The sequence below is a fragment of the Calcarisporiella thermophila genome (genome assembly GCF_041956535.1).
Source record: "Calcarisporiella thermophila strain CBS 279.70 unplaced genomic scaffold VTP21scaffold_29, whole genome shotgun sequence".
NCBI lineage: Eukaryota > Fungi > Calcarisporiellomycota > Calcarisporiellomycetes > Calcarisporiellales > Calcarisporiellaceae > Calcarisporiella > Calcarisporiella thermophila.
Genome location: NW_027192219.1, coordinates 328,165 through 352,477, shown reverse-complemented (window position 1 = coordinate 352,477; position 24,313 = coordinate 328,165). Strand labels below are relative to the sequence as shown.

At 47.1% G+C, this 24,313-nt stretch overlaps 10 protein-coding genes across 10 annotated transcripts; 3 read left to right on the top strand and 7 right to left on the bottom strand.

The window, feature by feature from the left end:
- Positions 1–167: 167 nt before the first annotated feature.
- On the bottom strand, positions 168–651 carry VTP21DRAFT_6881 (uncharacterized protein; the record flags this gene model as incomplete). Its single annotated transcript, XM_069397560.1, has 2 exons — positions 168–261; positions 320–651. 2 exons carry the CDS (start codon positions 649–651, stop codon positions 168–170), a joined length of 426 nt encoding a protein of 141 aa, XP_069246697.1.
- Positions 652–2,493: 1,842 nt separating this feature from the next.
- VTP21DRAFT_6880 (uncharacterized protein) lies at positions 2,494–3,378 on the top strand (the record flags this gene model as incomplete). Its single annotated transcript, XM_069397559.1, has 3 exons — positions 2,494–2,560; positions 2,628–2,885; positions 2,987–3,378. The coding sequence occupies 3 exons, from the start codon at positions 2,494–2,496 to the stop codon at positions 3,376–3,378; spliced, it is 717 nt and encodes a 238-aa protein (XP_069246696.1).
- Positions 3,379–3,903: 525 nt separating this feature from the next.
- On the bottom strand, positions 3,904–8,212 carry VTP21DRAFT_6879 (uncharacterized protein; the record flags this gene model as incomplete). The annotated part of the gene is made up of 4 exons (XM_069397557.1): positions 3,904–4,783; positions 4,858–4,975; positions 5,056–5,164; positions 5,249–8,212. The coding sequence occupies 4 exons, from the start codon at positions 8,210–8,212 to the stop codon at positions 3,904–3,906; spliced, it is 4,071 nt and encodes a 1,356-aa protein (XP_069246695.1).
- Positions 8,213–9,800: 1,588 nt separating this feature from the next.
- Positions 9,801–10,066, top strand: VTP21DRAFT_6878 (uncharacterized protein; the record flags this gene model as incomplete). Its single annotated transcript, XM_069397556.1, has 2 exons — positions 9,801–9,807; positions 9,867–10,066. 2 exons carry the CDS (start codon positions 9,801–9,803, stop codon positions 10,064–10,066), a joined length of 207 nt encoding a protein of 68 aa, XP_069246694.1.
- Positions 10,067–10,069: 3 nt separating this feature from the next.
- VTP21DRAFT_6877 (uncharacterized protein) lies at positions 10,070–10,481 on the bottom strand (the record flags this gene model as incomplete). The annotated part of the gene is made up of 2 exons (XM_069397555.1): positions 10,070–10,127; positions 10,216–10,481. The coding sequence occupies 2 exons, from the start codon at positions 10,479–10,481 to the stop codon at positions 10,070–10,072; spliced, it is 324 nt and encodes a 107-aa protein (XP_069246693.1).
- A 356-nt stretch (positions 10,482–10,837) lies between these two features.
- Positions 10,838–20,575, bottom strand: VTP21DRAFT_6876 (uncharacterized protein; the record flags this gene model as incomplete). Its single annotated transcript, XM_069397554.1, has 14 exons — positions 10,838–11,124; positions 11,196–11,331; positions 11,410–17,809; positions 17,882–18,264; positions 18,330–18,582; positions 18,658–18,940; positions 19,016–19,240; positions 19,307–19,400; positions 19,466–19,667; positions 19,729–19,805; positions 19,884–19,995; positions 20,069–20,268; positions 20,370–20,450; positions 20,525–20,575. The coding sequence occupies 14 exons, from the start codon at positions 20,573–20,575 to the stop codon at positions 10,838–10,840; spliced, it is 8,784 nt and encodes a 2,927-aa protein (XP_069246692.1).
- A 703-nt stretch (positions 20,576–21,278) lies between these two features.
- VTP21DRAFT_6875 (uncharacterized protein) lies at positions 21,279–21,728 on the bottom strand (the record flags this gene model as incomplete). The annotated part of the gene is made up of 1 exon (XM_069397553.1): positions 21,279–21,728. The coding sequence occupies one exon, from the start codon at positions 21,726–21,728 to the stop codon at positions 21,279–21,281; it is 450 nt and encodes a 149-aa protein (XP_069246691.1).
- A 304-nt stretch (positions 21,729–22,032) lies between these two features.
- VTP21DRAFT_6874 (uncharacterized protein) lies at positions 22,033–22,732 on the top strand (the record flags this gene model as incomplete). The annotated part of the gene is made up of 3 exons (XM_069397552.1): positions 22,033–22,156; positions 22,291–22,504; positions 22,597–22,732. The coding sequence occupies 3 exons, from the start codon at positions 22,033–22,035 to the stop codon at positions 22,730–22,732; spliced, it is 474 nt and encodes a 157-aa protein (XP_069246690.1).
- A 111-nt stretch (positions 22,733–22,843) lies between these two features.
- VTP21DRAFT_6873 (uncharacterized protein) lies at positions 22,844–23,428 on the bottom strand (the record flags this gene model as incomplete). The annotated part of the gene is made up of 1 exon (XM_069397551.1): positions 22,844–23,428. The coding sequence occupies one exon, from the start codon at positions 23,426–23,428 to the stop codon at positions 22,844–22,846; it is 585 nt and encodes a 194-aa protein (XP_069246689.1).
- A 465-nt stretch (positions 23,429–23,893) lies between these two features.
- On the bottom strand, positions 23,894–24,287 carry VTP21DRAFT_6872 (uncharacterized protein; the record flags this gene model as incomplete). The annotated part of the gene is made up of 2 exons (XM_069397550.1): positions 23,894–24,053; positions 24,181–24,287. 2 exons carry the CDS (start codon positions 24,285–24,287, stop codon positions 23,894–23,896), a joined length of 267 nt encoding a protein of 88 aa, XP_069246688.1.
- Positions 24,288–24,313: the final 26 nt, after the last annotated feature.

Here is a 24,313-nt window from a genome sequence, read left to right as displayed (position 1 = left end):
GCCCATTTAACCATCGAAACGCCTCACTCTATTACTGTCAGCTGGTTTACCTTTTCGATGAAGGCTTTCTCCTGTTGTATATTCTCAAATACTAATAATTGGTTACTCTTGTTTTTCAGGCGCGACACAGTGTGGAATAAAAGCTTCACGGTAGATTCATCCACTTGTTAATGCGCACTAGATACTGCAAAACCAGATGCATTATCACATTCTACCCCGAAAACACTTTGCATTGCTCTCTGGTATATCCCCATCAAATATCTAAAAACAAGAATTAAGAATTTGCTTAGTCATTTTTATGTCTAAGCTCGAAATTTACCTTATGACTACATTTTCTGGATATTGATCGCGCCTGAAAACTGACCCTCTATAGAGATTATTCACCACGTGCAACTCAACCACCATCCATCCGAGCTTATTGTCTTGCTCTGTGGCAAGAACATAATAATCTCGATCTTCCAACTTCTCCGTACACTGCACCTGTTCAAGAAACCGAGGAATATTCTCTACAATACCATAAGCAGATTCTCCCTTTCTCATCAATACATTGTTCTGCGATTTTCGCTGTAGCGCGAGAGCTTGTGGCTCGAATTCATCGCCTTGACCTTCATTATAATGAAAGATAACTCCATGCAACTTAAACTCTTGCATATTTCGATGGATGGCTAGAAGGACAGAATAGGAAAGTTAAATAGGACTACCCCTACTACTCCTTCGTCCATTCTTCAGCACTGCCTAACTTCCCAAAATGTCGCGATATTTCCATAAAATCTCATATCGAAAGCTCAAGGCTTAGCCACCCTCGATATAATAATTGAGAGAATGTGCACGTGTTATATATTATATATTCGACGTTTATCAGCTACTTGAACGTTCTAGAAGGAGACCTGCTGGCGATCAACCATGGGAACATGCACCCAGCCGTTGAGCCGGTGTTAAGAGTCGAAGCTTCAAAATAGAGAAGATGGCCTCACAGCCAAGCTAAAGCTTTATCTTTCGAGCGGGTTCGGTTTGTAAATCACGCTTGATCAGTGATTGCAATTTGCCTGAGTGGTGGTCACAATAGTAATATTTGCTGAACAATGGATTTTTTTTTGAGAACCTACCTAGAGCAGGTAGCTAAACAATACTAAACCAAGACGAAAGGCAATAGCAATTTTGGTACATGAAATTAGTGTTAAAGCTATGCTATTCTGCATGTTTCTTTCAGACTTTAATACCAACAATATCGCATAGACCATGCAACTTAAGAGGAATACTTCATACTTTTGTTCAGAAGTAGGCTCCAAATCCGACTCAATTCAGATCTTTCAAACTCCCGATTTGCCGTCAATATTCGAGAAAGCCACGTGCAATACCAGCAGATTAGGTTGCCGAAGAGGTTAGTACGAGTTACGGTACACAACATTATAGTGATAAAGTCACAGCCAACTAAAAAATATGGACAATAGTAGATATACTATAAAAAAGCCAGTCACGCATCTTATAGCGTAACTAGGCCGCTTTATTGTGACCCTGGTTATTCACAAAAAGCGATTTATTAGGTTTGAAGTGAGCTAATATATTCTATACCTGATTTAAATCTAGTTGAAATACTTTTATAGAAAAATATTGGATGCAAAACACCTGAAGATGTGAGAGTTAGTAATATACCCAAAAGGGTATAACAAGTAACCCCTCAAAAAGTTCATTGAGAACCAAAGCCTGCTGATCTAATAGTAAGCAATGAGAAATCCGACTAAGAGTACATATAGACTAATGTAGAATCAGTGCAAACCAGCTGTCTGCAGATAGAACCACTTTACTGGAGTTTTAAACCATGTCCATAAGTTTTACTTTAGAGCATAGTCGCCACTAGCACAAAAGCTTATGTCACGAAAATTCGCTGAATGATCTGACGCTTTTCGGTGCATAGCTATACGGCATGCAAAGCGCACTCGATGTATTAACATACTCTTTCAATATTTCAAATTACGTTTGAAAACACTCTAGCATGTACATGAGTCTGCAATATAATGCGAGTTTTTGCGAGGATTCGGATGAAAAAATATCATAAACATGAAATAAGTCACATTAGAATACTTTAAGATGGGCTGTGTAATTAATGATATTGCTTTCAAATCCTGCTATTTTACAATGCGCTTATAAATCAGATTCTCTCAAAGCCGCATCTAAAAATATCTCATATCTATTTACAAGCGGACATTATTTCGAAATAAGAGTAAAATATCATATTTCGAAATCTAATATGGAGTTGTGCCCAAAGTTGGTACTAAATTTAGACTGTACTTCGCACGTAACATTGCACTTGTACTCTGATCCGCCTTGAAACCAGCAAGGAATACTGCCTTTAAAAACTTTAGGCAAATTCCGGGGCGGCTAAATGTGATTCATAAAGGAGGCCATCGTTTCTATAAATTGACCTGAGCATCCTTTGCTAATACGCGATATTACCCCTGTAAACACTTGATATCACTAAGAAAACATTCAAGAATGGCCCCTTCCACAAACCACAAGTTCCTCGTTGTTTGTACATCTTTTTCGCACAATCCGAATGGCGGTATGTATGATGAATCCATTCACTCTATTCTCTTTCTTATTCTTCGTTGATACTCCAATATTTGTAGAAAAATACTTCGGTAATTTTCTCCCTGAAATTGCCGTCCCGTATTACTTTCTCAAGTCCCGTGGTTTTGCAGTTGAGCTATGCTCAGTACAAGGCGGGAAAATACCATTAGACCCCCTCAGTGTGGAAATCATGAGCAACTACCCCTATTGTCAACAGTATTTGAGCGAAAAACCTGGGGATAACGTACGGAGCGTGGACGAGGTCTTAAAAGAGGATCTAAGCAACGTGGTAGGGATTCATTTCCCGGGAGGATGTGGTATGTATTTAGAGAATCTTCCATATGCTGGAGGCAGTTTTAGTGAACCCTTGGGTAGTGGATGGGTCATATTAACTGCATTAATTTCTGGTTTATTTTAGGCCCAGTTTTTGACATGCTGCATAACAAGCCAATCCACGACCTCATCCGAAAAGTCTATGAGAAAAACGGTGGACTAGTTAGCGCTGTTTGTCATGGCCAGGCTGCTCTCGTACACGCCACACTTTCGGACTCAACCCCACTTATACTTGACAAACGCTGCACCGCATGGACCAACGCTGAAGATAAAAAGCTGGGCACCTATGGCACTCTGCCGATTCAAATCGAAGATGAATTACGCAAGGCAGGAGGCGTGTTCATAGAAGGGCCGGCCCCTCTTTGGCCTCACGTAGTATGTGATGGGCGGTTAATCACCGCTCCGCAACCGGAGAGTTTGGTTGAGATGGTCTGGGTTATAATGAAGGTGCTCCAGGAGGGAGTGCTTAAAGCATAACCACACCGACACGCGAAGAGCATACGGGCGTGTAGTATGACTTTTATACCATATAATGGGATAATTTAATGTATATCCTGTACGTGACTCTCAATAATGTGGAATAAACATGTTTGATTGCGATCTTGTGTAACGCTAGTCTCTTATTAAAATGGCATCGAGCCAAACCATGCAAGTGTAATCTGATAAATTCTAGAGAAGGGTTTATTATAACAAGTAGAAAAGACCGGGTACTCTCTTATCAAAAGGTACATAACGCAAAATAAAGAGAGGGCTCACTCATACAATGAAGAAAGAAGGGGGGATCGAGGAAAAAACTTTCTCAAATGCAAATAATAAAATAGGAATATAAAGAAGGAAAGAAAAAAAGAAATAAAATAAAAATAAAAATGAAAATAAAATAAAATAAAAATAAAAATAGAATAAATTTATGTATATATTTATATATATATAGAATCCTTTTTTACATCAACAAAAAAATCTGTAGTCTAATCAGGTCACATGCCTTCTTCATCCGACCAAACCCTACGCTCTCTTCCCGTCCTCGCTAATATGAGGGCACTGTATGGTTACATAATGGTCACCACCTCCTGCCGCCGCCAAAACGGCCTTGTGGGGGTGGAAAGCCAGAGCTGTAACAGGCCCTATTCGCTGTCCCAAAAAGCCGGTGTGTTGTCGTAGGATGCTTAATTGTGTGCCAGAGGTGTTCCAGACCTTGACGAGGTGCTGTGAGCCCGTCGAAATAACGGGGGCACTTGGATGGGCTGCGATTGCAGAGAGAGACGACATGTGTGCTTCCCAGGTGTGGACCGAGGATTCCATCCGAACATCCCACACGCGAACGTCGCCTGCAGCCCCACCGCTCACAAGCTCACGATTTCCATCTTGCTGCATCGAAACGTTTATCACCGGGCTCTTGTGCTCCTTCCATTGCCACACCATGCACTCCCGGGGATCCATTCTCCGATCGTAGACGCGAATGGCCCCATCCGCAAACCCAGCCACAAAAATGTTCCCGCCCATCTGATCGCTGCTAAGCGAGGTAACAAAGCTCCCACTGCGTGTGTGGACATCACTTATACACAACTCCCTGGCAGCATCCCATATTTTTATCGCCTTGGCGTCTCCAGCCACAAAGAGCACGCCACGCTGCTGCCATTCCATCACCAGTCCGACTCCGGGCGAAGCTGGAGTCATCTCAGGAAGTGCTCTCCAAGCGGTAACGAGCTCTGCCTGTCCCATGCGGTCATAATGTTTGTACATGCGTACAACGCCATCACTCGAGCCAGCCATAAGCATGGCAATGTCCTCTTCGTTGATCAGACGAATCGATGATATATGGCTACGAGGAGGATTGCCATTGGCGAAATAGTTGAGGTGGGTTCCGTCCTCCCAGTTGTATACACTGAAGGATAAGAAGTGGAAGGTTAAGCCTTGGGTATTTGCCCCTTAGTTTCCTCCCTGTACCAATTCACCTACCTCAGAGTGTGCTGATTATCTGCAAATATCAAATGGGGTTCGAATTGATGGAATGTCATCTTGGATGGAATGATGTCCACACCCATCGTCCGAAGAGTTCGATCCCATGCACTCGCTCCTATTGAATAATAGAACAGAATATAGCGTTAGTGTCTTTTGTTTCCAGAGACGAATCCTAGTAACAGTAACTCAACCAACCTGCACTCTCTTTTATGGTTTGTGTCTGCGCAATAATCTTTTCATTCCGGTTGCGTCGCCACAACCGCTCGTTATAGGTGATGCTTCCGGGCTCGTCGGACTCAGAAGGCTTAGAGAAAGCAAAAAGGGTAAAAGCGAACAAAATATAAATAACCCAGATACAAAATGTTATAGTATGAATGAGAATAAATACTTGGATTTGGGGCTCGGTAAAGAACTCGCAGCTCCACTCGAAAAATTCCGATTTCAGGGGTAGCCTCAAAGATTCCCAGTTTTCCCCGCCATCCGTCGACACCGTGGAGGATCCTCCTCGACTTCCCTCTAGGGGAGTGGGCACGGGAGATATCCTCCCTGAGGAGGGCGCAGTGCCTACCCTCTTTAAGCTTACAGGAGGCGGCGTGTGCGCCCGTTCGGGATGATGGTGCTCGTCCATAGAGGATGTATCCCCGTTTGAGTGGGAGTACAAGTTTTTGAAAACAAACGAGGCTGAACGCCTTAGAGTTGAAGCCACGCGTGAAGCGGCAGTTGTCACTGGATCCGCCCCACTTCCACCTGCAGTGCCATGGAACGACAGAGATCGCTCATTCGGTGGAAGAGCGGGTCTTCCTCCACCTACTGCTCCTGCTCCTCCGACCGAGCCCCCTCCTCCCACGGCAGACGCCACCGAAGTCGTGGAGGGTGTATTGGCCAGAGTAGGCGTTGAGGATGGCGCTGAATTGACCAACTGATAGAGGGAAGATACAATGCTCTCCGAGGGTGGTTGACAAATGAGCTGGTAGTGAACGTAGTCCACGATCTTGGTTGCCGACTCGCGTACTTCAGGGTGTGGATCCACCGAGAGGGTCAGGAGTGCTTTCCAAATGCTCCCATAGATTGTGCTGTGGTGGCCTTGGGAACGGAATACTCCATCAGAGATACGGCGGCGCTCGCGTCTTTGTTGCTGTGGCGGCTGCCCTTGTTGCTGCGGATGCTGCTGTTGTTTACTCCGTTGATCTTCAGCTCTCTGTCTGTCTTCTTCAGTGAGCTCGTAAGCTGCAAGAATAAATTTGGGCAGATATTCGTGTACAATGGCCGAAAGTAGGATCACAAGTTCGCGCCTCACCACGGGTGACTGGTCGTTGGTCGCTACCAGCGCAGTCACCGCGATCATGCGTTCTATATCCACAACCTGCTCAGTTTTATCTAGATCACCAATGAAGGTGGTCAATGCATACAGGATTGAGGCGCGAACCTCAGGAACATTCTCTGGGGTGGCCAGACATTCAAGCAGGCGCACGTGAGTATTATCACGGATCGCGGTCCACTTCGCCTCTGGGTGGTGCCTCCACAGCTGTCCAAGCAGCAGGCATGCCCACTGTTTGAGCAACGGGTCGTGATGGCCAATGTGTTCGACACAGAAACCCATCACATTATTTTTTAGGCATGCTTGCTGCCCGGGAGGGAAATCCGTGCAAAACACGGAGAGAATGAATGCGCACATGGCCTGGTGGTCCGCAACATTTGGGAGCGGGAGGTTATGCTTGGGTGAAAGAATGTTCACAAAGTAGAGGAAGCCATTGCCCTTGTGCAGGTCCATCTGGCATGAGCGGTCGACCGCCAGAACGCGCGACCAGATGAACACCAACACGGGTTTGAGATCCGCCGCTGGACTCTGTAGAAGCTTGAGCACATAAGGGAAGATGCCCACGGAGAGCGCAAGGTGCACTGCCCAGGGTCCCAAGTCTAAAAATTTGCTCAGCAGCACAAGGGCCCGAACACGATGCACCTGACTGAGCAACACCTGGAGTACAATGGGCAACTGTTCGGGAGGCTGGCGGGTTACTGCCCCTTTCCGGAGCCACACGTCGAATGCGGTCAGCTGATCCTCGAAGAAGTTGCTATTTTTGTAGGGCAGAGGCTGGATTGCATTAGCTTCCGCCTCTAGTAGAGCCGGCATTTGAGCCAACACCATATCGACCGCCAGATCCCACGCATCCCACAGCGGGTGGTTGTGGGTTGGAGGTAGGACGGGCGACGACATCGGGGTGCATTTGTAGGTTCGCATAATTCGATTTGCCAGTAGGAAATTGCGGAATAAGCCGGCCACCATCAGATCCTGTCGAAACAGACGCTTGAATAACTCGGGTTCGTCACGCAGCACATTCCAAGCAATCGTATCGGTGATGGCCGTAAAAATCCAGTTCAACTCGCCCAGCGGAGTCCGTCGGTCATCTGTTCGCCCGGGAATCTTGCGCACCTTTGCCAAGGAGAGATTGGTGAGTTTGAGTGGATTTTGGAGCACAAAATAGGTGACGGCAATCTCGATGGGGGTGGTTAAACAGCATGTAAACATATCAGCAGGCATATCGGGATGCATAGGCAAGATCTCATTTGGCCCGCAGGCTGCCAATTGAATGCTATCGTTCATACTCGGAAAAGGTGCATGGGGTATATTTCCACCATTTTGCTGTGGTTGGTTTTGTCGGTGGTGGGGATGGTAAGGTTGAGGTTGCTGCTGCTGTGGCTGCTGCTGTTGTTGAGGGTGAAGTTGAGGTTGTTGCTGCTGTTGGAGCTGCGGTGGTTGTTGGGATGAAGTGGAAGAAGAATAAGCATTCCTTGCGGCAGCACGCTGAGCTTCTTGATCGCGTTGCTCTGCAAACTTATTAAATGACAATAGGATATTACCCGCAGCTGAGCAGTCGTAAACATAGATGCATGGCGCACCCAACCACCCTTGGATATCATAGAGGGATACTGGGATATATTGTGTAAAGTTCTTGTTGAATAACCAAATCTCTCCACTTGTGGTTGGCTTTGGAACTCCATGTCCATTGTAGTGGAAAAGTACGCGCTCATCCTTGGCATTTCTGCGCAGCTGCTGACAAAGTTTGCGCGCGTCCTCCACGGATGGATCTAAGCCTAATCTATACCGCGCTCGGGGTTGTAATGCCTCATACTGGCTTTGTAATCGCTTTGCAATCTCTTCCATTGCCTTTCCACGCGCTGTTGATTCAGGATCAAACCAGCATTCTAATTTCGCGCACGGATGAGTCTTTACGATGTCCGGCGGATCGACACCAATATTGAGGCAGATCAATATTAGCACCGAAACGGTTTTTAGCCTTTCCTTCATGCGCCATTCTTGTTGGGATACGATCTGAGATGCTGGCCTAGCCATTGTCTCATGGCGCTTGTCCTGAAAATACATGTAAAAACTCTCCATCATTCTTAGAAGGGCATTATTCTTTGATGCTTAAATTTATTCGAAAAGCGAAGCGTGGTTCACGAGAACGCAATGTGTTCAATATTTCAGAAAGGCGCAGCAAGTTTCAGACATATCCATCCTTCTTCAAGGTTAATATACCTACTTGCGGATCCCACCTTCTTGGGGGCGACTTGGATGCATGCTGCAGTAACCTGGAGTAGGGATGGCTCGAAGTGAGTGTTCTATAGATTATCCAAGTTAAATGCCCATCCATCCATCCGCCCATCCGCCCATCCGCCCTATAGTATAGTAGAGTGGACTAGTGCCCCCCTTGAATCCAAAGCTCTCATCGAAAGCCGAGCCTTTCATTGTCCGCCTTTCTAAACTAGTAAGCTATTATTTTCTGGATGTAGTTATGAACAATTCCCTTGTATTGTAAATACGGGAGGTAATCAGACGTATTTCTTTAGGAATGGCTACCTCAATAGTGACGATAACATCTTACGATCAGCTTTGGTTCACATTTCAATAAAAAACCAATACATAATCTTTGCCCATCACGCAAACAGATATAAGAGCTAACCTTTTGCTTCCCTAAGGGCTGTTGAGATGGATTCATGAAGTCTCGTAGTGTAGTTGCCTTTGCCCATAATGATACTTTGGTGATATTGATGATATTGAGGACCACTTGAACTACAGCAGAATCTATCGATGGGAGACAGCATAAAATAAGAGCCGGCTCCCCTTTCCAAAGTTGTGAATGTAGTAAGGTAGAAAATTGCCTCCCCTTCCCACCAATTCGTATCCCATGTCCATTATAAGAACTCGAGACACAGTGGACCACGAAAAGTCGAACACAGCTCAGTAGTAAAAGGATTCTAGCAATGTACTACCAGACTCTGCCCTTCATTGCATCACCTTAACTGCATTGTATATCTGCTTGTGTTTATTAACAGCAATATTGTATCCGTCAATACAATTGCTTGCGTGTAGATGAATCGGAGGAAGGCTTTTTTTTTAATTAAATATAATTCGAAGAATATAATATGTACATGATAAAATGACAACATAACGATATAAACATGAAACAATTCCCAGGAGTATAGAATTTCGCTCTTTTTAATTTTGGCTCGCATGACCGGAGCAAGCACGAAATGCAATGACGACATCCCTAGCGACCCTCTATTCTCGTTAACCTGTGCGGGGCGACGACCTCTGCGCAACGCACCAATGCAAATGCGAAAGTGTCGGTTGCAATGAGGATGACGAGAGGGAGGAGGATGGTCACGATGGCCATGTTGCGGAAGGCGAGACTGATGAGATCGAGGATGAAATGCATTCTTTTGGTGATATAGTGCAGGTGTTATTCAGAAAGGAAGAATTCCGGGATATAGAAGAGTAAGAATCTCGAAGAGAGGGTCGCGTCGTGCGAAATTTTTAAGAAGGGGGGAGTGGCAACTCTCTTTTGGTGCATAAAAGGAAGAATGAAAAGTGGAGAAACTCAATTTTATCTTTGCTTTGGTTCTCTATCAAATTAGAGAAGCATATCAAGAAACTTCGCATGGCTCGTCATTTCCTTATCTTTCTCCGAGCAGCCAACCTTACATGGCACGCTAGGTTTCTCTAGGTTCCCCCGCACCCGCTCCCTCTGCCTCTTCCAACCCCTCCGGCCGGCGCTACCCCCTGCCTCTTGCCCTCCGCACCGCCGTGAGCCCGGTTTGGCGCCCGAGCCGGCGGCTGGAGCGCTCGCTTGCCGTCTTGCCTTTGAGTTTATGCGTGGGTGTGACGGGGGGAGTCAAATGGGGCCAAGGATCAGCCACAGGCTGACATTTAATTAAGCGAGCCGCGTAATTTTAGGGCTGGGCTTGGTAGCTTGACACGCATAAAGCTGAGCTGGAGGTCATGAAAAAGTTTGCGGCCATCAAGACAGCAGGCCCCTCCTGCGGTTGCCTATTTGGGCCGGCTCCGTCACTCACAAAGCTAAACTCGGCCCTGAGGCGCTTCCGGGCTGACTGACGAAATGCGGGATATGCGAGGAATAGCCGTGGATAGCCACGGGTGCATGAACGCAAGAAAAGCGGGCCCAGCCATCATGCCAAGCTGGGTTGGAGAGAAAGAGCTCTCGTGCTGCAAATAGAGGCCATGCCTCAAACGGGTGAGTCCGCGGCCAAAGTGTGTTGTGGCCGGCGGCTCTTGGATGTGCTGCATTCCTCTCGACTGTGGTAAAACTAAAGCCACCCATTCTCACACTAGTTTCGATAGGTGAAAGGTTTGAACCTTGTTGCGATAACCTAACTTAGAACCTTGGAAACTTGGAATCGCTATCTAGTATCAGGCGGCCCTTAGCCTTGTCGGGATTTGTCAGTAGGCCGGGACAATAATGTCGCAACTTATTAGTTTTATTCGCATTTTCTTCCAAGATATGGTATAACTGTGGGACAAGAAAATATATTTGGATAGTCGTCTTTTGCGAGTAGAGAGCACTCTTTCTATGTACATATAGGAGAGAGAAGGGATTAAAAATAAAAAGGGTGAAGAATTTTGCGATCCGTTTGGTATTCTATAAATAAGGAGGGGGGGAGGGAGGCGGGCACTATCTTAAGCGTCTGTCCGTCTCTTCTTTCGCACTGTTAACCGGACTTTTCCAGCTGCAAATGCCTCATTCTTTCGCTTTCGCGCGGCGCGCTTCATCTCGTTCTTCTGCAATCGTCGGCGCGCGCTCGCTTGGGGGTCGGTTATCGCCCTCAGCGATCGCTTCGCTTTGCGCTCATGTCGCATTTCGGCAACACGGCGTTGCACCTGACTATAGGCTGTGACATACCGCGTCGTTCCAGCTCGCTTCTGTACGAGATCAAGCACTTCCTGCCCAAGACGGCGTAATTCCTCTGAAAGAAAAAAAAAAAGAATGTTAAAGCGTCTTGAAAATTTCACATGCCGCTTGTAGCATCCCACATACCTATATCTTTGCCTTTGGCTGTTTCATCGTTCACCATCCGGTATATTGGTGAGATGATTGGAATCAGATAAGGTCCCAAATCCTCCGAGTCAATGTAGTTAGACATGGCTGCAAACCATTTAAAGATGAACGTACGCTATAAAATTGCAAATAGAACATTAAGCTCCTGTTAAAAGTGGCTCCGACACTTCCCTTCTCCCAGACTAAAACCTACCTGTAGGGTTTGCTTGTCCTTAATCATCGCCCCACGGGCTTGGAAGGAAAACTTCTTGAACATCCAGAGGAGGCTCTTGCGAATAAATACGGGTCCTGCTTTCTCTTTGACTGGAGACCCATTCATTTCCAAACTTTGATCTTCACTCGCAACCTGCTCATTTTCTTCTTCCTCTTCTTTGTTTGCATCATCACCATCTTCATTTTCATCTTCCTCGTCTTCACTCTCTTCCTCTTGGATATCCGGGTTAGAATCTCCGAGAGCCTCCACATTCTCCTCATCCTCAACTACATCACCACCAGTTCGCGCGATATCCTCCGAAGGGGGGAGATGATACAGGCATTTGCCTACGAAGAACAAGTTCTTCACCACTTGAGTAGCAAGTTCCTCGCTCAGCTCTACATCTCTAAGCAACACACATCCCAGCTGCACGAAATCACGTAACTCTTCTCTCTTCAATTTTGCCTCATCACTGGTGCTGTCGTCCTCCTGATTCTTAGGATAGCGGGTGCTAGGATCAATAGTTGCAAAGCGAATACCCCAAAGTCTCATAGCAACTAGGCGTATCTTTGCTTGAGGATGGAGAATGTGCATACGGACCAGTGGCCAGTGGTGAGTAATTGTGTTAGAGGAGTTGATCAGATGCGGGAACTGGTGAAGGACCTTCTCGAGAGTAAGGAGGATCTGAAGAGTGGTTTCCCAGGTATCGTTAGCCGCGGGCGAGGAGGTTTCCATCTCCATGCTTTCCTCTTCGTCACTATCCATCTCTTTATCCTCTCTGGTCTCATCTTTAATGCTGTTAGCCTTCTTCTGGGCGTTCTCCTTTTCTATCAGGTCGCTGCTGGTGGTCAAGCCCGTTACTAGTTGGTCCAAAAGGCCGGAGAGACGCGAGCGGAACTCCTCTCGGAAAGCTTCCACTGCAAGCCCATAAACCTGGGCAGCAGCTTGCTGCAGCCCGCTCTGAGCCTCCTGAGCAAACCACTTGTCCATCATCGCATAGGTCTTCCCAAGTCGCTCCTTTGTCATCCGCAGCATCAGTGATTTAATGAGCGCACCCGCCATTTCTCGGCACCGGGACGACTCATCGCTAACCAAACTGGTGACCAAGGCAATGAAGAACTTGTCGGCAAAAGTGTTGAGAATATCTTCGCCAAACTTTGCAAAAATAACGTTAAGCATCTCCATCACCGAAACTCGACCATTCTCGTGCGGATAGCCGAGGTTCGTGGCGAGGAACTCCATCTGGTTCTTAAGGCGGCCGCGGCCTTGTGGATAGTCGAGCAAGAACTGGAGATAAACGTGCCGGCATTGCTCACGGACCTGAGCATCTTGTGAGGTGACCATAATCTCCGCGATGGCTTGCATCATGTCATACACTTCGGGCGCCACCAACTTCCGGGAGACGATCGCGCGGATCAGTGCGAACGCAGTGCCTTGTCGCTCGGGCTCCTCTAAATCGGGCAGTATGAGGTGGATCAGATAGACCAGCTGCTGCTCCGTGATTTCGGATTGCTTATTGTCCCGGATGGCCACTGTCAAGAGTTTAAAGCAGTTTTGACCCAGCTCAGAGGTCGTCGAGCCCGACATTCCCTTGAGAAGCGAGAACACTCGCTTGATGATCGCAGGAAGCGCCTTTTCAAGACCCGGGAGCGGGAGCTTGCACAAGATGGCTAAAACCTTTGTGGCGAGTGAAATCACGCTTGTGTTCTTGGAGAAGAGCGCATTTCCTACTGCATCCACAAAGGGATCCAGCATTTCGAGCTCTTCCTGCGACTGAACGTCAAAGCGTCCGCGCTTTAACGCCGTATTCAGAATCCCGAGACCGAACTCTACAAACCGGTGGGCATTCGCACTGAACCGATCGACTGGCTCGCGCACGTCGCGCTTGAGTTGCACGGTGAAGTTGACCTCGAGCGCACTCTTCTTTTCCTTCTTCTTCTGCTGCTGCTCCTTGATCTTGGTGAACTGCAGACTTTGGGAGATTAAACCGTGGCAGAATACGAGCATCTCCTTGGTTTCAAACTGCGCGTTGCCATTCAAACCCACGGCAAGCCGACGCAGCACCTCATCCAACTTTCGAGTAACCGCCTTGCTCTCGGTCTCGCGCATAATGTCACGAATCGGAATCAGCACAACCCCAACGCTCTTGAAACGAACAATTTTTCCAAGCAGCTCGAATGACTCGAAACTACGCACAGACTTAGACTCCCTCATCTTGCCACGAAGCTCATCGACCTCCTTCTCTTCGGCTATTTCCCCAAATATATCATCCACCAAGACCTCAACCACCTCGGAGAGGCAGTGATCTATGTCTCCCACTTGCAATCGGGGAACCATATGCACAAGTAGCGAGTTCAGCGTGAACCCAAGCACGTGGCGCTGATAGCCGCGCTGTAGAGCGCCCCGAAGCTCGCTCACGATGAAGGAAAAGTAGTCGGCTCCCAAGAATTCACTGATCTTAAGCAGCGTATCACGGGTGGCGTCTCGTGCTTCCTGCTGGCGGCTGCGCAGAATCTGGCAGACGGACGTGAGGAGACCGGGGAGATTAAACTTCAGTGAGCTCTCAGGCAGCTGTGTTAGCAGTTTGGTGATTGACAGCGCAACGGGAATGCGCACCATAACACTGGTCTCGTCCCGCTGGGTGAGATAGCGATGGAGCTCGGGGAGAAGTTTGGTGACGAGAGTGTCATGGATGCGAGTAATCAGCTCTTTCGAAAGTGCGGTCTCATCCATCGCAGAAGCCGATGCCCCCGCCTCTTCCTCCTGCTCTTCCACCTCTTCCTCTTCCTCTTCCTCGACTTCTTCCTCTTCTGCTTGGCTCTGGCCTTTCGCTGCGGCCTTCTCCTCCACTTTATCCTCAGCATACTGTTTATCTTCCACTTTTGCTTCCGTTTGAGCTGCATTGGGTTGGGCTTGCTTGCCCTCTGCATTATCCCCAGCCTGCCCAGAAACAGCCCCGTCAGGCAACTCCATAGGTTCCAACACCAATCTCTGTTTATTTCCCATCGCCGCGAGAGTCTCTTCGGTGACCGTAGCACTTCGCAAATCAAAGTGAAACGCGTCCAAAATGGCGATGACCGTACGCACCAGCACTTTTTCCAGCTGCGTCTTCTTCGGAAGTAGCTTTAGGAACTTCTTCAGCAGCATGTGATATTGTCCCCAGCGTAGTTGCCCGGCAATTGCTCCTAGTGCCTGGATCGAGTCTTGAATGAGATTGTGATCTGCAATACGGTCGGCTTCGAAGATGAAATGCATCACAAGTGGGGCCATAAGATTGAAGAGCGTTCCCGAGCGAATAACACCAGATTGGCATTCGGTGGCCAAGCGTCGAATGGCACGCATTCGACGATGCATTTGCATATGATAAAGATTGTTGAAGAAATTGGACTCCTCGTCTTGGGCAAGGAGTGGGACCAGATCCGCAAAGGCGGGGAGGAAACTGCATTTCTTCACGGCGTGGCCCAGCACACCCACGAATTCCGAGCGTACCTGTTCGTGGTTGGAACGCACCCCCCTCTTTATCGCCGGATAGACAACGTGAGTTAAGAGGCCTTGGAAGGCTAGCCGTATTTGCTCATCCAATTCTGCATCTGCGCACCGGTCAATAAAGAGCGTAACACCATGACTAGCGCTCGTACGAACTGACAGCTCCTCCATGTCGCCCATGAAAAAGAGGAAATTGTGCAGAACGGGGATCCATTGCAACTCACTTAACGCATTACACAATTCAAGATTGACCTTGTTGAAGGCGTTCAAGCGGCGGTCAAAGTCGGGTTCGTCAAGACGTTTCAGCGAGTAGGCATTAAGGTCATCAACCACCGTGACGATCACCTCCAAAGTGGAGTCGATTTTCGCGAATTCCCGGAGCACTGGTATCATCTGTAACCGACATTCGCGAGTCGCGAGCGTCCCGAAGAGTGGCATAAGGGAAGTGAAGAGTTTACTGAAGAGGGGCGATCCATCTGTCATGCCGGGGAGGATATGGAGGAATTTCCCAATAATAATGAGGATATTTGCTTTGGTGCGTTCGGGAACAGCGCGCGGAGACTTCTTCAGACACGGCAAAAGCAGCGTAACTATCTGGGACGCCTGCTCACCATTGGTGACATGTTCGGATATCTGAGAGAGTATGGCTATTTGGCGGGAAGAGAACTCGGAGCGTCCGAACGAAGCCTGCTCACTCGATCTCAAAAGAAGATGTTCCAAGTTGTTAAGAAGGCAGGGGACGTAAGGCAACAGGACCTTGGAAGTGATGTCGCCAGTGTGTAGCTCCTCATGCGCTGCAGAGAGCTCGTCGGCCTCCTCCGAACATAACCGCAGTATATTTTCTGCAATCTGCAACACCATCGACACTACTGTATCCCGCACTTTCTTCGCAGAGAGACAAGCATACACCTTCCTGAGCACTTCGTCGTTGTAGGCAGCCAGGAATCCAACGTATTCGCGCCGCATGGACCACGCCAGAAAAAGCTCGAGCAACACTGAAGGCGCTTGAGTGTTTTCGATATGGAATAGAGGGATACGAGGGGTGATGAACGTATTGAACATGGCGGGAAGGTAAGCGGTGTAATCATACGCGGTTCGCAGTTTGAAAAACTCGACAATACGACGGATGCCTAGCTGTCGAACTTCGCGGAGGCGGGAAAAATACGCCTTGTCGATTAGTATTGCTTCTTCATCTTCGTCCTCCTCGTCCACTTCGGCTTGCTCATCAACCTGCATGTCCTCATCCCGCTGCTTAGATTGGCCAGAGGCCTCGTTCTCCAGCTTCTTCTGAGCACAAGCTGTGAGATAGATCACAATCTTGATGAGGTCTGGAACGAATGGCAAAACATACGCTCCCAGCTGCTTTATTACATCCCCAAGGACGTGTAGGAAACCGGCTTGTTTACGTATCACTACCCCTATCTCGATGTCGTCCTTTACTACAAAGGATCCATCATTCATGTCGTGCAGACTCCTCAGGTGGCTGAAAGGCTCCAACATAAGCTCGATGAAGTAGCCGATTTCCGCCTCGGAACAACCAGCCAGTGCTGCAAGAGAAGCTGTGCGCCTCGCGCCCATTCCCGCAGTAGCAGAGGCTTTCCCCTTTCGAGCCATCATCCGACCAAAAATAATCCGAATCACAATGGGCATCAGCTCAGCACGGTGGCCCATCTCGATGGGGCTCTCGTCCTGGTCAAAGGAGAAGGTCGACAATTCGTCCCGAAACTTGACCTCGTCGACAAGGTTTCGTAGATGATCCGCATACCCAGTGACTGCGGGCGATTTTGCGCGCCATGCGAGCACACAGTCCAAGGCTTGCCGCTGTAGCTTGATATCACCTTTGGTTAACAATCTCAAGAACACATTTTCAAGCCGTTCGCTCTGAGAAATGGATTTGATGGCCTTGAACTTAGCAAAGAGCTCAAGGAAGTGAGCCATCTTCACTTTGGCCATACGAGCGGAGTGCTCAAGCACTATCACCCGATCCTCCTCGTCAACATCCATCTGGTCATCAGCCTGCGTGGATTTTGGTGCATTGTTCTCCATTTCATCTGGGTCCCCGCTGTCCCCACGCCCATCCTCAAGCGCCGCCTCGTACTCGTTTTCAAGGAATTTGAAAAAGAGGGGAACCAATTGTTTCGAACGCTGCTCGGGAACGTGTGGCACACGAACCAGGGCCTTCAGCAGCAATCCGTAATAGTTGGCATAGTCAATGCGCTCTTGCTTCATCCCCCACATATCTACAAACTGCATTACACAGCTCTTGCTGAACTCAGTTTCCATAAATTCCATCGAGCGCTCAAAGTTGCTCTCGTAGCGGTTAAGAGTGGGACAGCCGAATTGCAACCCGCCAATCTTGTTGATGGGAGGAAGCTGAGGCTCCTCTTGCTGTTCAAAGTATTGTGTGAGTACCTCGGATGAGAGCCCATTTTCAACAAGCGATGGCTCATCTTCGAACCGCATGAGCTCCTGGTATATTAGTTGCCAAAATATCGCGCTATCACTCTGGGACACTTTCTCTAGCACATCGATCGCCTCTGACCAGAGCGGCTTGAAGTTAATGGTCAGCCAAGCCAGGCAGATTCGAGGGACAACTTCACGATATAGTGCGGGAACACGACGGGTGGAAATAAGCAAGCCGAGTTTGCGCATCTCCATCGTCTTATCACGATAAGTTTGTACGGTGGTTTGAATATTTTCGACAACGAGTGCTTGAGAAATGATATCGCACAACTCAGGTTCCTCATTCGAGGAATCAGAGTTTTCAGCTTGAAGCATTTGGAGTTTGGGGAAGAGATCAAGGATTCTCAGCGTGTAAAGCCTACGTTCACCACGGAAATCCCCAAGATTCCCCTGGAGCTTGGAAACAAAGGTTTCCAATCGCTCGACCGTAAATCGAGATTCGCCCCCAGGCCTAAAGTGGAACCAATCTTTAGGCGTTAATAAAAGGAATCCATAACTCCGTATATCTAGTGACTCTGGTTACCTTAATTTCATGGCCTCAAGGAATGCAAACACTCCACGAAGCATGACCACATTGGAACTGTGATTCAGCAGCGCTTTTTCGACATCCTCCCACATGCTCTCGAGAGATTCTTCATTGTTCTTCGCAGACCGCCGGCTTATTAGGGCGATAGTCTCAATCACATTGCCGAGTAAACTCTCAGCCAGGACCGAGGGTGGGCCTTGTGTGAGCGGGCGCTTTTGGCCGCGCCGGGCCGGATGAGGTGGATGTGAATTAAGGTAATGCAGAAGAGATTTAAATATGCTATTAAGTGCGCGAATTGTATCATCAAGTGGGGTAGAAATATGAGGTAAGATGGTGATTGCGGAGGTGATGATGGTGAGGGCTGGCGGTTCAACAGAAGCCTAAAAGACCATTTTATGAATAAAACAAATTGACAAGTCATCAGTGTCCCTTGATTTGAACAAACCTCTGTTACATCCATCTTGCTAAGTGAATCAACCTCGGCTGCCCAGTCTCGCTCCTCTTTTAATATCTGCAACAAACCACTAACCACAAGGGATGCACCCCCCTTCTTTTGTGAGGGAAACCGGATCAGTCCATCTTGAGTAACAAAAGATGAAATCATTCCTGAATTGATAGTGAGGGCGCGCAAAGCCACAAGTCGAGCGAAGAAGATACACAGGGCCGAGGAGTGGGTTTTCCAGTGAGCAGTCATGAAGCTAGTTGGTAAATTATCAAAATAAAATTTTAACTTTCATAAGTCATTCCGAACAAAAATAAAATAGGTTACTGACTTCAAAATATATGGCAGCATCACTTGAGTGAAATGCTCCCATTTTAATGTAGCGAGATTAAGCGTAAAGGCCATTACAGGAACGGGGTCATTATATTCGAAAACGGAGTTGAGAATTGCTTTTCCACCCACAAGAATCTCTTCTAGTTTGCCCAGCGTCAAAAGTAGCGTTGTAAGTCTGTGAAGTTGTGAAATGAGGAAGGATAGCGATGCCGTAGGTGTGAATTCTTTCGAAAACACCATGCGGGAAATATTTTTTACAACATTGAAAACGGATTTGAGATCTATAATTGGATAATAAGGAAGAGGGACAAAATAAGGTTAGAATATTTTTGGCAAAATAAACATTATAGACATACCCTGGATACGGCTAGCTTTTCGGACCGCTACGCAAATTCGAATCATGGATACAATTTTTGCAACTCCCATCACAGTAGTTTCATTAATGTCCTCCTCCATTTGCTTGGCCGCTCTGGTTGCCTCTTCCAAAAGATGTTCGGTTATCGGACCAAAGTGCTCTTTTTTGCAATGATGCACTAGGAGAATATATGTTTTCGATACTACGCGATAGGTTGAATTGTTTTCTACATTGTTGCAAAAAGAGATTAAACTTTTTGCATAGGATAGCCTTTTGTAATAAAGGAGATTACCAATAGCTTCAGAAGTTGCTTGCTCAAGATGTAGTTGCTCCATCAATTCGGACAATAAAGCCAACCCTCGGGAATGCAGTCTACCATCCACTTGCTATAAAAAAAATACCCATGAGAAAAAGGTAGCAAATATATGAATGCAATCGAAATGTGGCTTACCTTAATACTCTCGAAAAACAGCATCGACAAACCTTCTACATAATCCTCGGTAGGCGTTGTACGCAAGGATTCAAGGATGTATGCAATGATGACCTTTAATTCCTTGGCACGCGGCTTCCGTAAGAGGTAGCCAAACGACTCCGCAGCAAAGTGTCGGATATACGGCTTGTGTTGGTGCTCTCCAAGTAGTGGAGCAATTAAACTGAAAAGATAAGAACGATGTCAATAGTTAAGTAAAGCTCGGGGGCAAAGAATTATTTTACCGGTAAGTGGGTCGTAAATCAGCCGAGAGCTGTTTTGCAAGGTATTTAAACAGATACGCAAAACAGTTGAACGTCCACTATAAAAGTAAAGAAAATGAAAATGAAAGTTCGTAAGAACCATCTTTACCTATAATCATAAGCGAAAAATAGAGTACCTCCAAAATTTTCACATCTCGATGCTTTACAAGTGGTATAATGACAGAAAATATTCTCTCATAATATGGGAAAAATTCCTCACCCAAATCCTTTGCTAACTTTGTCACAAGGCTAACAAGATAGAATGATTGTGTTCAGGTAATCCACGCACAAAAACCCAGCACCACTTTGCAAGCACACTTACTCTAATAATGGTTCAATCGCTAAGCTATCTGGTACCTGAATATGCCGTTCTAAAACGTCGACAATCTTTTCCTTGTGGTAAAGTATCATAGCAAGCGATTGCGAGTATTTCTCGATCTCGCGTACGAAGCGAACAAAATGTTGGGTTAGATTAAGCTCCTTCCATTCTTGTAGTGCCTCGTTGAAATAGGAGCCGAATTCCTGAAGTAAGAGGGAGATTGACATTAGTCATTTCTTTAACACTTCTATTCCAAATAATCTATATCTCGGTGCAAATTAGACAATTTTGGAATATCACTTACTTCTGGATCGTCATCTTTTCTTCGCACACGATGCACTACATCGATTTTCAGGCTCTCAACGCGAGTTTTGAAGGATTGATACTATATCAATTTACGGAGTCATGGCATGAGATTTCAGGGAGAAGAAAACGATTCTACAATAAATAATCGCCTACCTTAAACCGGTTCTTTCCCTCGCGGGTATTTAGATCCTTTCCTGTGCTCATTTCAGATCATTTACCAATGAGAGTAAAAAATAATCTTGAAACGAACGGGTAAGGATTACAGTAATTTACAAAGTGATTCAATATGGGATCCCTCAAACTCGGTTATGTAGTGTTCTAAAAGCTTATAATGAAATTGTTTACTTTGGGACGGCGAAATTTAGTAGTCACAACAATAGTCACAAACAATGCGATTTTTAGTGAAGATAGACCTGGAAATTCCAGCCCCTCTCAGGATTACGATCTGATATCGCTTTGATTAGCACAATATCAAAGCTTTTCATAACTTTCTGTCTCCAACACTTGAATGTGACCTAATATCGGGTGTGTTTCTCCCACTTTTCTTTCTAAGCAATCGATAATAGTATCAATTTTCTTTTATATAGAAATGGTATATCATAAGCTAGTTGGATAAACTCTAGAGTGAAAATAGTAACAATAGAAAAACCAAAACCTAAAGGAATGAAACTTAACAGCACTTTCTTATTAAAAGAAGTCATAACAGTCCATTTTCATACACGAAGAATGAAATTGGCAAAGTAAACCCATCATCTAGATTGGTACACTTGCAATACGAAGAGAATAGAGAAGGAGGAGGAAACAACTTAGGAGGGGCGATATAAAACATTAAGCATCCACTACTAATAATATTAACGAGATAAAGAAGGGAAAGCAGTGGTATGGAGAACCTTTAGCATTCTCCACATTAGGACTCCCCGTAGTCTGTATCATGATGCGGATGATGGTGGTGATGGTGATGCCTATGATGATGGCGATGGCGGTTGCGATGATGACGATGGTTGCGATGGTGTCCGTGATGACGGTGACGGTCCTTCCGGTAGTGACCTTCGCCGTCATCCTTCAAATAGATGGCGTTGTCGCCCGGACCGGTGGCCTTCGTGTTGGCGTTGCGGTTCTCCGCCACCTCACTATTGGAGTTCAATGCTGACCCCAATAGGTCAATATGATCGAAAAAGTTTTGGTTGTTAAAAAGGCCGTCTAGTAGCCCACGCTTCTGCTGCCGACCATTCGCCACCTTACCAGCCCCTTTCGATGAGAACAAGTCTGGCTCAGTAGTTTGGTACTGGAGCGAGGCGGCCGTGGTGAGGCCAGCAATACAACTGACGGTCAGCACAAATACAATAAAATTCCTCATAAGCTGATTACTGTATATAATGGTATATGTCCAGAGGTAAAAATAAACGTGATGTTGCGAGAGTATATGGATGGCAACTATGTCAAAGCGCTTCTACAAGGCAATGAATGAATAGAATAGATATTAAAGCCTTCCAAGTGCAATAATACAAAGGGAAGGAAAGGGGGGTGAAGTGGGGTGTGTGAAGGATGAGGGAGACTGTCCACCAGGGAGCAATTGAAGTGTAAAAGAAACAAAAGCGCTTTCCTCCCGTTTTCAAGTAGAGAAATAACATTCTTTGCAGTGAGCTACGATCCCGTTCAGAATGGGATTTACGCGACTTTGGCGACAATACGGCCATCGCAGAATTTACGTATGCACCGTTTTTAATTACCACAGAACTCTAGGCCAAACCCTCTCTGGCGCATTCGTGACGCAACCCGAACCTGGTTGGCAATTACCCTTTCCATAGCATACCATTACAAATAAATACCGTTCGCAACAGTCATAATAAAGCAGAGATTTCCAAAAATTAGAAATTAAAAATTCCGGCCAATTGGCTGGAATTCAAATTCCAACGTAGAAGAGCTCCTTTTCCCTCCACCGCTACTTAGAGGCATTCACAGCGTAGTTTCGCAACGCTGTTATCGATCCGCACCAAACGTCACAACAAATGGAGGTGAGAAAAAGCGCGGAGATCTCCGCAACAAGAAAACGTTACTTAACAATAAAACTAGGGCCGCCATCATTCGTGCATCTTCCATTAGTGCTCCGCTGACGAGTCATGGGAGACGAGAGTTTGTGCAACCTCGCTTTAATTGATACACTTGCGGAGCAAAGAGAAAACTTAAAAATAGGGAATGTATAGACAAACCTTTGAGATTTGAAGCGTCTTAATAGAAAAGGTTTTAATAAATATTGAAAACGTACAAAGGAGAAGAAAAGAGGATATCAAGGAGGAACCAGGCCTCCTCTGGACAAAAGAGAAAAGTACGAACGAAATAAAAGTATTACGAGCTACTTGAACCTCGACTCATAATAACAAACTCTACTCGCCTAGAACAAAACATTAACCACTTCCATGTAATTAAAAACTAAGGCACCCGACCAAAATTATCTATAGGAAATTAAATATTTTAGAGGAGGTACATGGCAACGAAGCCAGCGATGGCGGCGAAGCCAACGGCGGCGGGCTTGACGGACATGGCGGAGGAAGACTTGGGGGGGTTGCCAGAAGCAGCGGGGGCAGCAGCAGAAGAGGAGCCAGAAGCAGCCGAGGAGGCGGGCTTGGAGGAGGCAGCAGAGGAGGCAGCTGCGGATGAAACAGGGGCGGATGCCGAGGCAGAAGCAGAGCCAGAGGCCGAGGCAGAGCCAGAGGGAGCAGAGACGGAGGAGACACCAGAGGCGCTGGGGAGGGAGGTGGCACCGGTGGCGGGCTTGGAGGCCGAGGCAGAGCCGGAGGCGGGAGCGCTAGCGGAGGCAGCGGCGGAGGAGGCGCCAGCCTGCTTGTCCTTGCCGGCCTTGTCGTCCTTCTTGTCATCCTTCTTTTCGTCCTTCTTGTCGTCTTCCTTCTTGTCCTCCTTCTTGTCTTGAGGAGCACGCTTGTCGAAGGCGACCATGCCGACGGCGTTCTGGCCCTCAACCATGGCGGGGGAGGCGGCAACGGCAACCACGAGGACGGCGAGGAAGAAGAGGATGTAGCGGAGGTTGTTGTATTTCATTTTTGACAAGGAGAGAAGCGGTGAGGGAAATTAGAGAGATGCTAAGAAAGAGTGGGTAGTCAAGAGGAGGGAAAAAGGTTAAAGAGAAAACGCCGGGGGAGGGCAGAGGGGCACTGGTATTTAAACAATGGCGATGGGCAGTTGAACACCCGCTAATGGTTGCGAGCATGCGTGTGTTCCCTTCCGGGCTGGGGGCCTCCCCTCGGGATGAACGAGAACGCTGTGCTGGGTTGCACATCAAAGACTAAAGTACAACTCAAATAAAAAATGCTCAGTACCAATATTCCATAACCAGCGAAAACTTTTGGGAAAAAAAGTTAGACAATAAATCTTCGAGGCGCTGCCTCCGAATGAGCGCGGCCAGCCGGGGGCTAGTGAGAATAAAAATAGCCCGCCCCAACCTAAAAATACAGGTTAGTGGCAGAGCGAGAGGAAATGCTTGGTTCCTCTGATCTACTTCGGACTCTAAAGGCGGGATTGCGCATCGACTATCGTTTTTTCCCAATAAAGGCCTGGCCACTGAATTTCTTCTGCCGCCGCACCCATTTGGTGTGACTGTAAATTCAGCCCGTATTGTGTCCTCGATGGTGCAGCAAATGCCACGACCAGAATCACGCTACGGTGACTAGTCCAATTCAAGCGGAACTCCCGACTGTTAAATTCTATTTTTCTTTCTTGCTTCTCTGGATCTTATTCCTCGCAATTAACTCTGTTTCCAAACCCTGATACTGGCCTCCTTGGCTTTGACCAACCAGGCGTTGCCCACTCGGCCAGCCTCTTCGGCCTTCTTGGGGGGGAGGGTGAGGGGCCCCGGGGCTTTGCCCTGGAGCCTTCTCCCTGCCTCCCCTCGAGCGACCATCGCCCCGCCTTGGTTCCTTGTGAGCT